We start from the raw sequence: 12,101 nt of genomic DNA, 5'->3' as shown, positions 1-12,101 counted from the left end.
ATCCTTTAGCCACCTAAGCAGCACATTGTATGCTCTCTCCCACAGCTATTCAAGATCACACTGAACTGAGTTCGGTCCAGTGAGTCCACAGCTCAAAAAGGTAATAAACTTAGGTGCATCCTACTGCAACCCCAGCCAAGATCCAGGTACATCTAGTAAAACAAGTTGACAAAAGCACGTACCAGGGTTCTTTATCCAAAGAATTTAATCCATATACTCTATGGAACATGCAGGGTAACTTTTAGTCAAGCATCACCTTTAATCAAAGGACAGTCACCATAGCATCAAACCCAGATCACTCACTATATATAGCTAACAAGCCATAAAAAAAAAAAAAAAAGTCACCACTCATTACTGACATCATCCCAACTGAGTGCTAGTGTTTGGCATAAGTGGGAGGGTTAGGAGGATACTTACCTGCATGTGTAATGATTTCCATAATCCGGATTCTGTCATCTAGCACTACTAGTGCTGGGATAGTGTATCCAATCCCATTAAAACCACCTCACTAATATTGTGTAGCTCCCTATGAGAAACCTTTGACAGATTGAGGAATGACTGCACAAGACCTCAGACGGTGGCCTGTGCCATCAAGATGTTAGCAGTGGCAAAACTTTTAGCCCCCATGCTCTCTCACACACTTGACTAGATTTGAGAGCTGGGAATTTGAAGGCCAAGTCAATTCTTGACCTTTGTCATGTTAAACAACTTTGCCATATGGTAGGGTGCATTATCCTGCTGAAAGATACTATAGCCATCAGGGAATAGCATTTCCCTGAAGGATTGTACTTTGATTAAAACAATGTTTAAGTTCTACATGTCAAAGTAACATCCACATGAACCCAAAAGGTTTCCAAGCAGAACATTGGATGCCCATGACCCTATCAAGAGTTGTCCTTTCTTAAATCATATTTGGTAGTTCCTGTACTTCTGGCAAGGCTCTGACCCAGTTAGACATCATTTGGCTCTTGTCAATCACTCAGATCCTTACCAATTCTTCTTACTTCCAATACACCTTCAAGAGCTGAGTGTTTACTTGCTGCCTAATATAATAGATTATACATACATACATTCTCACCCCTTGGTATGTGCCATTGTAGCCAGATCAGTGTTACTCACTTCACCCATCAGCGATTACTGTTGTGGCAAATGCTGATCTGCCACATTAGTGTGCAGAGCCATTTGATTGCTGTACTCAGCAGCAACACTTCCCTCCATGGAATGGTGTTTTGCATCACATTTCATGTAGTTTAGCTGTGACACTAGCAATTACATGACTGCAGAAATACAATTAAATATTTCAGTCACACAGCACTGAAAGCCATGTGCAGACTACTCACACAACATCACTTGATCAGGTATAACCACACTATGATAGCCACATGCAAGTTCTGACAGCACATCAGCCAATGCACCCAACAGGTGCATCAGACACTGCCCAAACGTATGCTCATTAAAAACAAAAACATTTAGGTGTGGCACTAAATCCCTAAGCCCCAGTGGGATGCACCTCTTAAGTAAACTAGATGGGGGAAGAAGAAGTCATACATAACATTAATGTTCAAACATCTAGGGTAGACATGATATTTAGAGTTCCCCACCACTATTGTGAGATGTATGAAGGTATTCATTGAAGGGACAAGTGTTCAAAAAAGCCATGTGAATGAATACCTATGAAAGACTCAATATATTGAGACAACAGGCATGTAGACTGGACATTAGCCAAGAGCCATACAAGACAAATGACACAGGAACAAGTCAGTTTGGAAATGGTACTTTATTCATATTACAGTGGGTATGGTCGAGCTCTGACTCCTGCGATGCCACCAGACACCTAGAACTGTGACAGTCACCACCAAGATTCCTCCTCCGGCAGCTGCTCCCCTCAGCCACGGCATAGTAGAGGAGTTAAGGTCATGGGTACCTGAGAACGGGAAAATAAAGTCAATACCCAACAAAACTAAGCAGTCATGTAGCTTCTTTGCCACCACAGCAGGTTTTACCACACATTAGCATCATGGAAGACAGACTGGATGGAGCACAAGGCTCCAGGCTTGGTAAGTGGTGACGGTCAGTCACTAGATAATATCAACTGGTTGGGTACAGGTTCCCGGCGGTCAGAATCCTGACTGCTCAAGGCAAGTATTCCTATTCTAACTTGTGCCCAAACCTTACCCTCCCTAGTGCCCAACCCTATTACTTCCCTTTTGGATTCCAGTGTCAGCATTGTGACTGCCAGAATCCCTGCTGTTAGATTAAATGTATCCCATACAAACTAGAAGGGGGTCCAGTGTGTTTATCAGGGTATTAGACATACTTAGCTTGCTTGAGAACAGGTTACAACTCATAAAATACAAAAGATTGGATTTTTGGGGGTAGACACCCAGTCTTTAGAATGGTTAAGAATGGTGTAAGTGGACAAGTTGCCCATAGCAACCCACTTCTACCCTAAAAAATGACATATAAAATTTGTAGCTTTAAGCCAATTGGTTGCTATGAGCAACTTCTTCACTCTTTAGAACAGTTGATACACCTCCCCTATTCTTGGTAATTAGTGAAATCCTGCACACAATAGGAGATCACAGTTCTACCAACATCCACACAACTCACCCTGGACTTTTGTTTTTTGTTCAAAACTCATTAAAATACATAAGTCCAGAGGTACCACAAGCAGCAGTTGGGGCTCTATTTATTAACATTTTTACTAAAAAAAAAAAAAGTGAAAAAAAAAAAAAAAAAGTGTTTTCACATTTTAGTATCACCTACAGTTATTAAAGGGCAATTGGAGTGGAATTCATAAAATACTCCATCCCCTAAGTATCACTTATTTTTAGTAAGCAGATCGCATTTTCCATAATTGTAATGGGAAATGTGATCAGACCAAAGTTACTAAAAAAGTAAAATGTGAAAAAATACTGGGGAAAGCCCTGTGATAACAACGCCACCTGGGAGGTGGAGTTATCCAGGGTCTCCCCTGGTTACTGGACTCCTGCTCCACTCTGATGGGGAGAGCAGAGTCCGGCCCCAGTGATCAGCTGTGCGGTCTAAACAGACCACACAGTTTAAAAAAATATATAACACAATGACCTGACTCCAAGGACTGGAGCTTGGAGCTCTCGTGATGTCCTCTCTCTGGTCAGCTGGTCTCCCATGCTGCACTGTGGCCCGGTGGTCACCTGACAGGGTCCCAGTGCAATATGGGATGTCAGCTGACCGGAGGACAGGATATTGCCTGAATTCGCAATGTGAATTCACACTGTAATATCACTACAATCTGCATTACCAATGCGGATTGTAGTAAATAGAGCCCTTAGACACAAGTCTGTCCAATTAAATTGAGCCTTTCGGTCTAAGTATTTCTTTAAAAGGAACAGTCAACAGGGGCTATAAATGCCATATTCACATAGCTATTCATAGTTACCTAAAGGCTAGATGTGTTTTCATCTAGTACATCACACTCCACTCTGACTGCATGCATTTGCCTGAATTAAAAACTTAGACCATGAAGTGGCTCAATATTGCCATCAATAGTGGTAGTAAGCCACCTAGAAATAGAAGTTACCTTGAACAGAAGTGGCAAGCCTCCTATCTGATGGGATCTCACGGTCAATGAAGTCAACTGGGCCTTTGCTTACTGTGATCTCCTGCGCTGGTTCCTCAGCTGCTCGTTCTGCAAATATAGGAAACCAAATATTAGATGTTGTTCTCCCAGTAAGCAGAGCACGCTTGTACACAGAGCCCTTACTTGTCCTCTGGCTACATGACCTGGTGCAGGAATCAGCAGCAGATGGGACGCACACAGAAGCGCTGCAGTGGAAGTAGACCTGGGGAACAGATGGTCACTGGTTGAGTCCTCCAGATCCAAATACAGAAGTTTTGTTTTTTTTAGCATGACAGAGAAACAATTACATTGAACCATCAAAAACAAAGCTTTAATATAAAAATAACCTTCAGGCTGTGTATATATACACACACACATGTATATGAAAAATAAAAGTTTCATGTATTTACAAACTCTTTGAGCCATAACATTATATAATATTTGTAGGCTGTGTATATAAACAAATGCATTCTCAGTTTAGATTTAGGTCCCATTCCAAAGATCTCATTATGGTATGAGAGACTCAACCTGTAGCAGTTTGAGATACAGGTTTTATAACTGTACCAGCCATGTCATTATCAATGTTACATGAATCAGAAGTCAAGGGGATGTTGGTGGCAAAGCAAATGCTCATTGTGAATATATGCAAGACACGGCAACCAGATCACTGTACCCAAGACAGGCTTCCATATACACAAGTTCACGGATATCACAGCTCAATGACCACTAAACATGACCAAGTATATTGTACCAGTTTCATTAATCAACCCATAACACCTACATGCAATGAATAAAACTGTATGCATGTAGAAGTTAGTTTACCAGTCCTTCAAGAGCAAGCTGGGAACTCTGATCCACAAAGGTGAAGGTGCTGACAATGAAGCGCTGGTAGTGGGTGGGGAATGACATGCTCTGTGTGGGTGTGCCAACTGGGACCAGCTGAGTTAGGTAGTTGTCCCCAACAAAAGGGCACCTGGAATGAGAAGGATTAGTAATGTGTAAAGTAGTAGTACACCCTGTTGTCTCATACAGAGACAGGCGGTGAGAAGGAATGCCAGCCTTACCGATCCACAAGGATGGGCCATTGGACTTGTTGGGTGGGGTCTGGAGAGGGAGTGGCCCAGCAGTCATTTAAGATCAGGACCAGGTTTGGGTCTGTTCTTTGTAGTATTCTGACCTCCAAGAAGACTGGGTCTCTGAGCACTTTGACCACTGGGTAATCTCCATCCAAGTAGTATGAAGCATACTGCATGTCTGCCAGAGGAGAAGCCTTATTACCATTTTAGCATTCACACCTGAGCCAGTCACCTATCCAGCAAGTATTCTTCCCATTATATAAAGGCACACCTGCAGTCACTGATTCAACATCTGTTTCTGCAGAGATACTCAGCTCTGCATTGCTACCAGAGTGGCCACTAAAACCTGCCCTACACAGTCACCCACTGGCATCATTCATCATAGGGAACTGCCTGCCAGATCACTTTATTCTTTAGAAAGCAGACATCTGGCAACAGCCACTGCCCAGTTCTAGAGCACTGTTCTGCATCAGAGATAAAGTTATGGTTCTTGCATCAGTACCATAACATTTGTTCTGCAGGCCTCTACATTGCAAACAGCCCCCACACTCTAATCTACATGGCAGATCTGTACAGCTAATGCTGTGGGCATTAGAGGTACCCATTCTTACTAGGGATATCTTCATATCTATTAAACCAGTATGCTGTAGACAAGTCCACCTCCCTTAAACTGAATTATACATTTCAATAAGAAAGTTAATTTCCCCAGTGTACTGCTGCTTAGAAGCTAAATACACCAGTCATTACCTTGTGCTATCCTCATCTGCAGGAGCAGAGGGCCTGAGGTGGACACAGGAAGGGGTGGGGGCAGGGTGAGCACCTCAACATGCAGCGGGAGAACACCAGTCCGAGAGTAGATGCAGCGGACAGTCAGCCTAGGGCAATAATACAGTATTAGTTTTGCTCAGTGTACAGCTCCCCAGACACATACACCAGTATATATTGCTTACCTAAATGTGCTGTCTCTTGTGATAGATGACCCTTGCCATGTCCTTATGTCTTTGGTGGCATAAACTGTATTCTCATACACTATAGTGTTATCAGATGCCTAACAAAAGGAAGATCAGAGATGTGGAAGATGGGAGGAATACAATAAATAAATCATGCACTGGTTAGGTAAGCCACCTTATACCAAGAAGTCCCTTTAGCAGCCACTGATACACAATGATGAAACCCCTCCACATCAAGAGCCATGTTTGGGATTGGAGGAAGGATCCTTTTTGCAGCAAATCCAGGTCATTTGACCAATTTACTAATTTGATAAAGATTAAATACACCATACTTTAAGACTCTCGTCTTCCAGTAGTACCAAAGATCCATGAAGGCTCCATTGCTTCAGTGGCAGCATATTGTAGGTTGTCCAGTGCAAATGCATTGTAACCACCATATCACACAACCAATTGGTTACTGGATAAAGGCTCAGACAAGAGATAGTCCATTTAAAAACAATATGCTGTGTAACTGGAAGGGAGCAGTAAAACTGTCAGACTGACCTGACTGGCTCCACCACAAGAGAGCGGGAACTGGAACAGTATGAAAGCTGATGTCTTCGAAACACTCAGCATGGGGCACGAGGTGGCATCCACATTGAGGACACCAGCTGAACCCAAGAGCAGGGATGGTGTAGTCACATCCTTAGAGATCGCGATCAGGACCTGGCCGTCTGTACACAGTGCAGTCACTGGAGGGGGAACCATCACAACAGAAGCAGTTAGTTAAATTAAAGTCATTAATCTAATACTTGTAAACTACAAGTATCTACAAGATTTTGTTTCAAAACAGTTAGTACATATGGGATGGCCTATAGTCCAAGTGTCATCTTAGATGCCAAACTCTTAAGCCCAGGTGACCAGAAGGTTCTGGTCAGGTCAGTAGTCATATTGGGTGGGGAGGGTTATTTATGGCTTAATGCAGAAATTACAAGCCCAAATGCTTAACCAGTGGCATGGTTTATTTGAGCTAGATGCAGTTCTCCATTATACACTGGTTATGTGGAGCCGGGGTGTCATACAGCTCACCAGTCAGTGAGTGTATACAGGTAGCAGTGCAGGCTCTCTATAAAGCAGTGTGGAATTTGTGAACTCTCAGGTCTCACAAGGGAGGGCAGATTCCTGGGCGATACAGGAAAGGCAGAGCAGGTACAATGGCGTCTATTTACTAAGCCTTGGATGGAGATAAAGTACCAGCCAAACAGCTCCCAACTGCCATGTCACAGGCGGTGTTTGAGGGAAAAAAAAAAAAAAAAGACAGGAGGTGGTTGGTACAGTACTTTATCCCCATCAATTTTGTCTGGTTCAGAGGCTCATGTGGTACAAGTTGCCACCACAGCTCACAGATGGGACACTAATGTGAACCTCAAGAGGAAGAGTGGAGAAGTTGCCCATAGTAACCAATTAGTTTCCATCATGTAGTACACAGGTTCTCAAACTTGGTCCTCAGGACCCCAAACAGTACATGTTTTCCAGGTCTCCTCACAGAATCACAAGTGAAATAATAATCTCCAAATAATCTCCACCTGTGGATCTTTTAAAATGCGTCTGGTGAGTAACAAATACACCTGTGCACCTGCTGGGTGACCTGGAAAAAGTGATCTGTGTGGGGTCCTGAGGACAGTTTGAGAACCACTGATCTAGCCCATGACAAATCAGTTTCTATCTATTGTAGAATGTAGAACTTCTCCACTTGCCCTCATTAGAGGGCACCTCACATTTTGTTCTATTAGATCACTGGTCCAGGTTAGAAATCTCCTGAACCCCTGGAACGTCTTACCTTTGTTTCCATAATAACAGGGAAAGGAGGGATCACTGGGAGAGAAGCAGCAGTCTAGTCCTTCACAGACAGCCCTGGTCACAGAGGCATTGGCACAAGGCAAGCGGTCACCACTCTGCACAGCAGCACAGTCACTGGGGCTCGGAGCGTCCATAGCTGAGGGAGAGACAGTCCTTAGTGTAGTCCCAACACCCACTGGATCCCAACTAGTGTTATACAGTTATCTAGTAAGTGTAGCAAGTTTTCTGAAGGCTCAGATTTCCCACATTTATTGGTAAAGTTTTATCCTTTAGCTCATTAACAGGGAACATCCCTTACAGAGCATTACTGACAAATGTCTCCCCTGGGCAGCCCGTTAAGGGACTAATATGGAGTTTGACCAATATATTTAAGAATTTAAAGCTGAAAGGAAGACATTTTGTGCCAATTTGTCTCCAGACACATCCAGCACTACAAGGGTGAATTGATCAATGTATGATCATATTTAGAAGGAATGGTGTCTATACTGTAGAAGCAACATCAAACTATTGATACATTTGCCATCATTGTGATGTATACTTTGTTTAAAGATTGAAAAAAAATTTTGCAGCCAAAAAAACAGGAGGTATGAAAATGAGTAGTAAATTAATTCAACTTACATTAATAAAACAATCAATAGATCCAACATAAAGTACAAAGAACTGCAATCTTTGTTTCACCATACAATCTTAAACTGGGCATCCACTACCCAATTTTCTGTCAGATATCTGTCTGGTTGGAATGAAAACCTGGTAATTTATAGGATTAAATGAAAGTCGATCATATGGTTTAATTTAAACACTGAACATTTTTTTTTTGTCCTAGTTTCAAACTGGTTACATTTGTCTGAACAACCATTTTTGGCTATTTTCCAGTGTTTGTGAGCAAATTGACGACTGTCATTTGCTCCCATACATTACCAGGTTTTCATTCCAACCAGCCAGATATGACAGAAAATTGTATAGTGGATGCCCAGCTTTAGAATTTCTGCATTTTGTACTTACTGTTCTATTTATTGAAAGGCTCACAATAGTGTAATTTCAAAGAGACCTTGCAATAAAATGTATTCCTGCATTATACATTCACCCCAAGTGAGTTATACCTCATGCATGCATACATAAGCACAAGGGCATAACAGGTGTTTGAAAAAAAATAAAAATAAAATAAAGATGAAGTATTAATGTAAAACCCCATCTAACAGCAGGTATAACATGCCTTCTCTTGTAGAAATGTGTAGCAGACACATTTGCTTAATCAGATTACTGAAGATATAAGTAATTCTGGGCATTAGTGTCATTTTCTTGTGTTTGTTTCCATCGAGCTCCCCCAGTTACATCACATGTAGAGAACAGAGCGTTACCTGGCAGGAACGGGCACTGGATGTCACTCTTACGATATTCCACTTGACCGTTGGCAATTTGCTCCACAATCAGAGTCATCACGTGGTCTCCATTCTGTGACATGAGTAATATTAGGCATGAGCAATACAATACTAAGTTACAAAATCCTGTACATCTTTATGTGCATAGTCTCTAGTAAAGGGATTTGTATGTAGCCTGACAGAGGAGCTGAACTGTTGGTAAGAGAAGAGGGGATAAATGAGGGATGTACACAGATATGGCGCATATAGCAAACTAGTAACATAACTAGTGCATTACAGTATTGGGTTGGAATGCATTTCTAGAGGGGGGTTTCCAAATGATTGATTTTAGAGTGAGTGTGGTGATTTTAGAGTGAGTGTGGTGATTTTAGAGTGAGTGTGGCAAGTCCAGGAAGAGGGTATAATTATCACTTAATCAGCTTTATTATGCGTCATACATCATTGTTCCAGCATATACAGGACCAGTGACCCCAGTAAGCCATTAAATGCAGCAGTAGGGCCATCCTGCCTGAGCTGAATGTTTATTTCAGATGTGGGCACCATTCCAGAGCATAAGAGCAAGTCCAGGAGTCTGGGGGAGCAGCAGAAGAACCTAGCACTGCCCTGGACATATATGTATATATTGGTCTCATTATGCACTTGATATTGTATTATACAGTATTAAATAATTAACCTTATCAATGATGACTGACATGATTAAAGATCCACACGTGGTAAAAATGATTTTATTTGCGATACTAAAAAACATGCAGCACAAATAAAATTCTATTATATTACTATTTCTGTTGTGGTCATGGTGTGGACTGGGGGAGGGGGTTTCCAGGCAACCGGAACCCCCCTGCATTTGCCTATGGGCCTGGCACATATTGGAGTCTAAATATCAGCCCCTGCCATGACACCTATAGGCTATGGCAGTGTATTACAGTCATTCATAGTTATGGTTTATAGTGTTAGTAGTTCACCTTACCTCCATCCTTACATAGCATCCATCATAGGCAGCACCAATGATCATTGAGCCATCTGGTTTCTGTCCTACCCAGAGCCCACAAGTAGAGTCATTATGGAGCCTGTGAGGCTTCCCAGCATTATCTGGAAGGGATAGAACAGAAGTTACATGTGCATTCCTAATAGCCAGCACAGCCTGTCCTCCAGCAGCTACACATGCACATTACTTACTATAGGGTCAGAGGTCAACACAAATAGTGTCACTGATGGCACTCCATGGACTATCAAAACAACCTGTCACATCTGTAACTCCAACATTTCAGATGAATTACTTAAATCTTCAAGGATAATGCTGATCCTTGAAGAAAGATGTAATAAATTAATCTGAAACATTGGCATTACATCTGGTGACATGATTTGAAATTCCATATAGTGCAATCAGCTACACTATTTGATTATGTAATGCTCGCAGGCATTCTTTGATGTACACCTGGGTATTTGAACCATTATGTGGCATGCTGGTCTGAAGATCCACATATTAGGGGTGCAAACATTTGTCACATACAGGGAAAATATTGGCCATTCCACATAAGACTACTGGGCAGCTTTGTTTTTACAATGAAAATTAATGTGCTAGGCCACACCCCTCCCAGGTACACTTCCCTGCACAGGCCACACCCCTCCCAGCTACACTTCCCTGCTACTCCCCCACACACCAACATGTAAAAGATAGATTTTATCAGCCCATCCAATAAGAAATAAGGTGTTACCCATAACAACCAGGTTCTAGCCATACACATTTTCTCACTTATGTACCCCTAAAAATCAGTACAGACAAAAGCTTTGCATGATAACTGTAGGAAGATTTGTTCATACCACTGTATTATGATAGTCTGGTATAACTCACAATGAAGTTGCTCCTAAAGCTTATTACTAGTAGCACCCCAGAGATGACTTCTATAGTAGGTTTTGTATTTTCACCAGAAAGAAGGATAGTAACTTACAGACCTCATCAGTTCATAGAGAATAATTCAACACACTGAGTTCCCATTATAGAGGCCATATCCTATAGATCATAAGCTTGCAAGCAGGGCCCTCTTACCTCTGTCTGTGTTATTGCCCTGTTTTGTTCTATCAAGGTTTCCAATTGTAAAGTGCAACAGAATATGCTGCGCTATATAAGAAACTGTTAATAAATAAATAAAATGTCTTCAGTTAGGAAATTCTGTAGAGATCAGAGATACTCAGTTTACTCACCTATCACTGTGACAGCAGACACAAAATCTAGGGGCACAGAGGGAAGAGACAGACGCATCTTACTGTGACCACAATGCAGATCAGAGACATCTTCTAATAGCCCCTCAGTACCAGACACTGAGCTACAGATCCACAGCAACACTACACATCCCAACCAGCCCCTGGTGATCCCCATTCTGCCTGCAGCTCCCACTACTGCAGGTGATCACAGGCCGGTCATTTATACCATGATGAGGGGGCGGCAGCTGCTGTGTGATCAGACAGGTGCTAATGTGACCCCAGGTGTGTGTCATAAGGGCTCTCAGGTGGGTAATAGTAAGTTTATTAACTCACTATAGTATTCACCATAAGTTACCATCTATTTTCTTGCCATTAATTAACGGGACTAAGTATAAACCCATATTAAAGAGTTTTGCAAACTCCACCATTACAGTCCAGATTGTAAGGCTATCCATTCTTGCTTGAGCACAGGTGACTTATTTATTATCTCAGTCAATTTGATTTAACTATATGGACTCAAACATAGATATCCTTAAAACAGTGTAGTGGAGTTTGGGAAACTCTGTCATGCCATGTATTTTTACTGTGTATATACTGTAGGTACCCCCCCAAAAAAAAAATGTTAGTATTTTATGTTTTGCACACATGGGAGTCCCAAAGCAGAATTTGTGCACTGCCTTCCATAATGTCAGGAAAGACGTTCAAGATGAGAAGCGATCCGGCCGGCCAAGCACGTCCTGCATAGATGACTATTTGTGCCACATTGAAGTTTTGATTCAGGAGGACACGTGCTGCAAATGAATTGTGATTGCGCACGCTGTGAGGATTCACACGCAATTGATTGACAGGAAGAGACTGTTATGGGGTTGGTTACAGAGAGTTCTGGCCAAAACGCAGGCGTGTCTGTGTCATTTCCTGGTCGTGTACTAGCCAGCGTCTGCGATCGCGCATGGACAGAACGAACCTCCGGCGTTTCAATTACCACAGCTATTATTTCTGAGTGACCATAGACTTACTCCAGCTGTTAAAGTTTTGAAGACCTGCTTACAATGCT

The 12,101-nt window shown here is 42.1% G+C and overlaps 1 protein-coding gene across 1 annotated transcript; it reads right to left on the bottom strand.

Moving 5' to 3' along the window:
* Window positions 1-1,762: 1,762 nt before the first annotated feature.
* LOC148517675 (zona pellucida sperm-binding protein 4-like) lies at window positions 1,763-11,263 on the bottom strand. The gene is made up of 12 exons (XM_088478249.1): window positions 11,048-11,263; window positions 9,813-9,934; window positions 8,825-8,918; window positions 7,447-7,602; window positions 6,171-6,358; window positions 5,628-5,725; window positions 5,425-5,552; window positions 4,666-4,855; window positions 4,424-4,574; window positions 3,746-3,824; window positions 3,563-3,670; window positions 1,763-1,924 (listed from the first exon to the last, which is right to left on the bottom strand). Exons 1-12 carry the CDS (start codon window positions 11,220-11,222, stop codon window positions 1,782-1,784), a joined length of 1,632 nt encoding a protein of 543 aa, XP_088334375.1. The 5' UTR covers window positions 11,223-11,263; the 3' UTR covers window positions 1,763-1,781.
* Window positions 11,264-12,101: the final 838 nt, after the last annotated feature.

Source organism: Taudactylus pleione, unplaced genomic scaffold (genome assembly GCF_031769625.1).
Source record: "Taudactylus pleione unplaced genomic scaffold, aTauple2 ptg000212l, whole genome shotgun sequence".
Taxonomy (NCBI): domain Eukaryota; kingdom Metazoa; phylum Chordata; class Amphibia; order Anura; family Myobatrachidae; genus Taudactylus; species Taudactylus pleione.
This window is presented reverse-complemented; position numbering and strand designations above follow the sequence as displayed.

What these genes read in the sequence shown, in the direction of transcription:
- LOC148517675 (XM_088478249.1), bottom strand. Translation starts at nt 11,222, where the DNA reads ATGGGGATCACCAGGGGCTGGTTGGGATGTGTAGTGTTGCTGTGGATC. An exon ending in AGCTTGCTCTTGAAGGACTG is followed by an intron (nt 3,825 to 4,423) that starts GTAAACTAACTT and finishes TCTGTTCCCCAG; the next exon opens with GTCTACTTCCACTGCAGCGC. An exon ending in GTCATGTAGCCAGAGGACAA is followed by an intron (nt 3,671 to 3,745) that starts GTAAGGGCTCTG and finishes CTATATTTGCAG; the next exon opens with AACGAGCAGCTGAGGAACCA.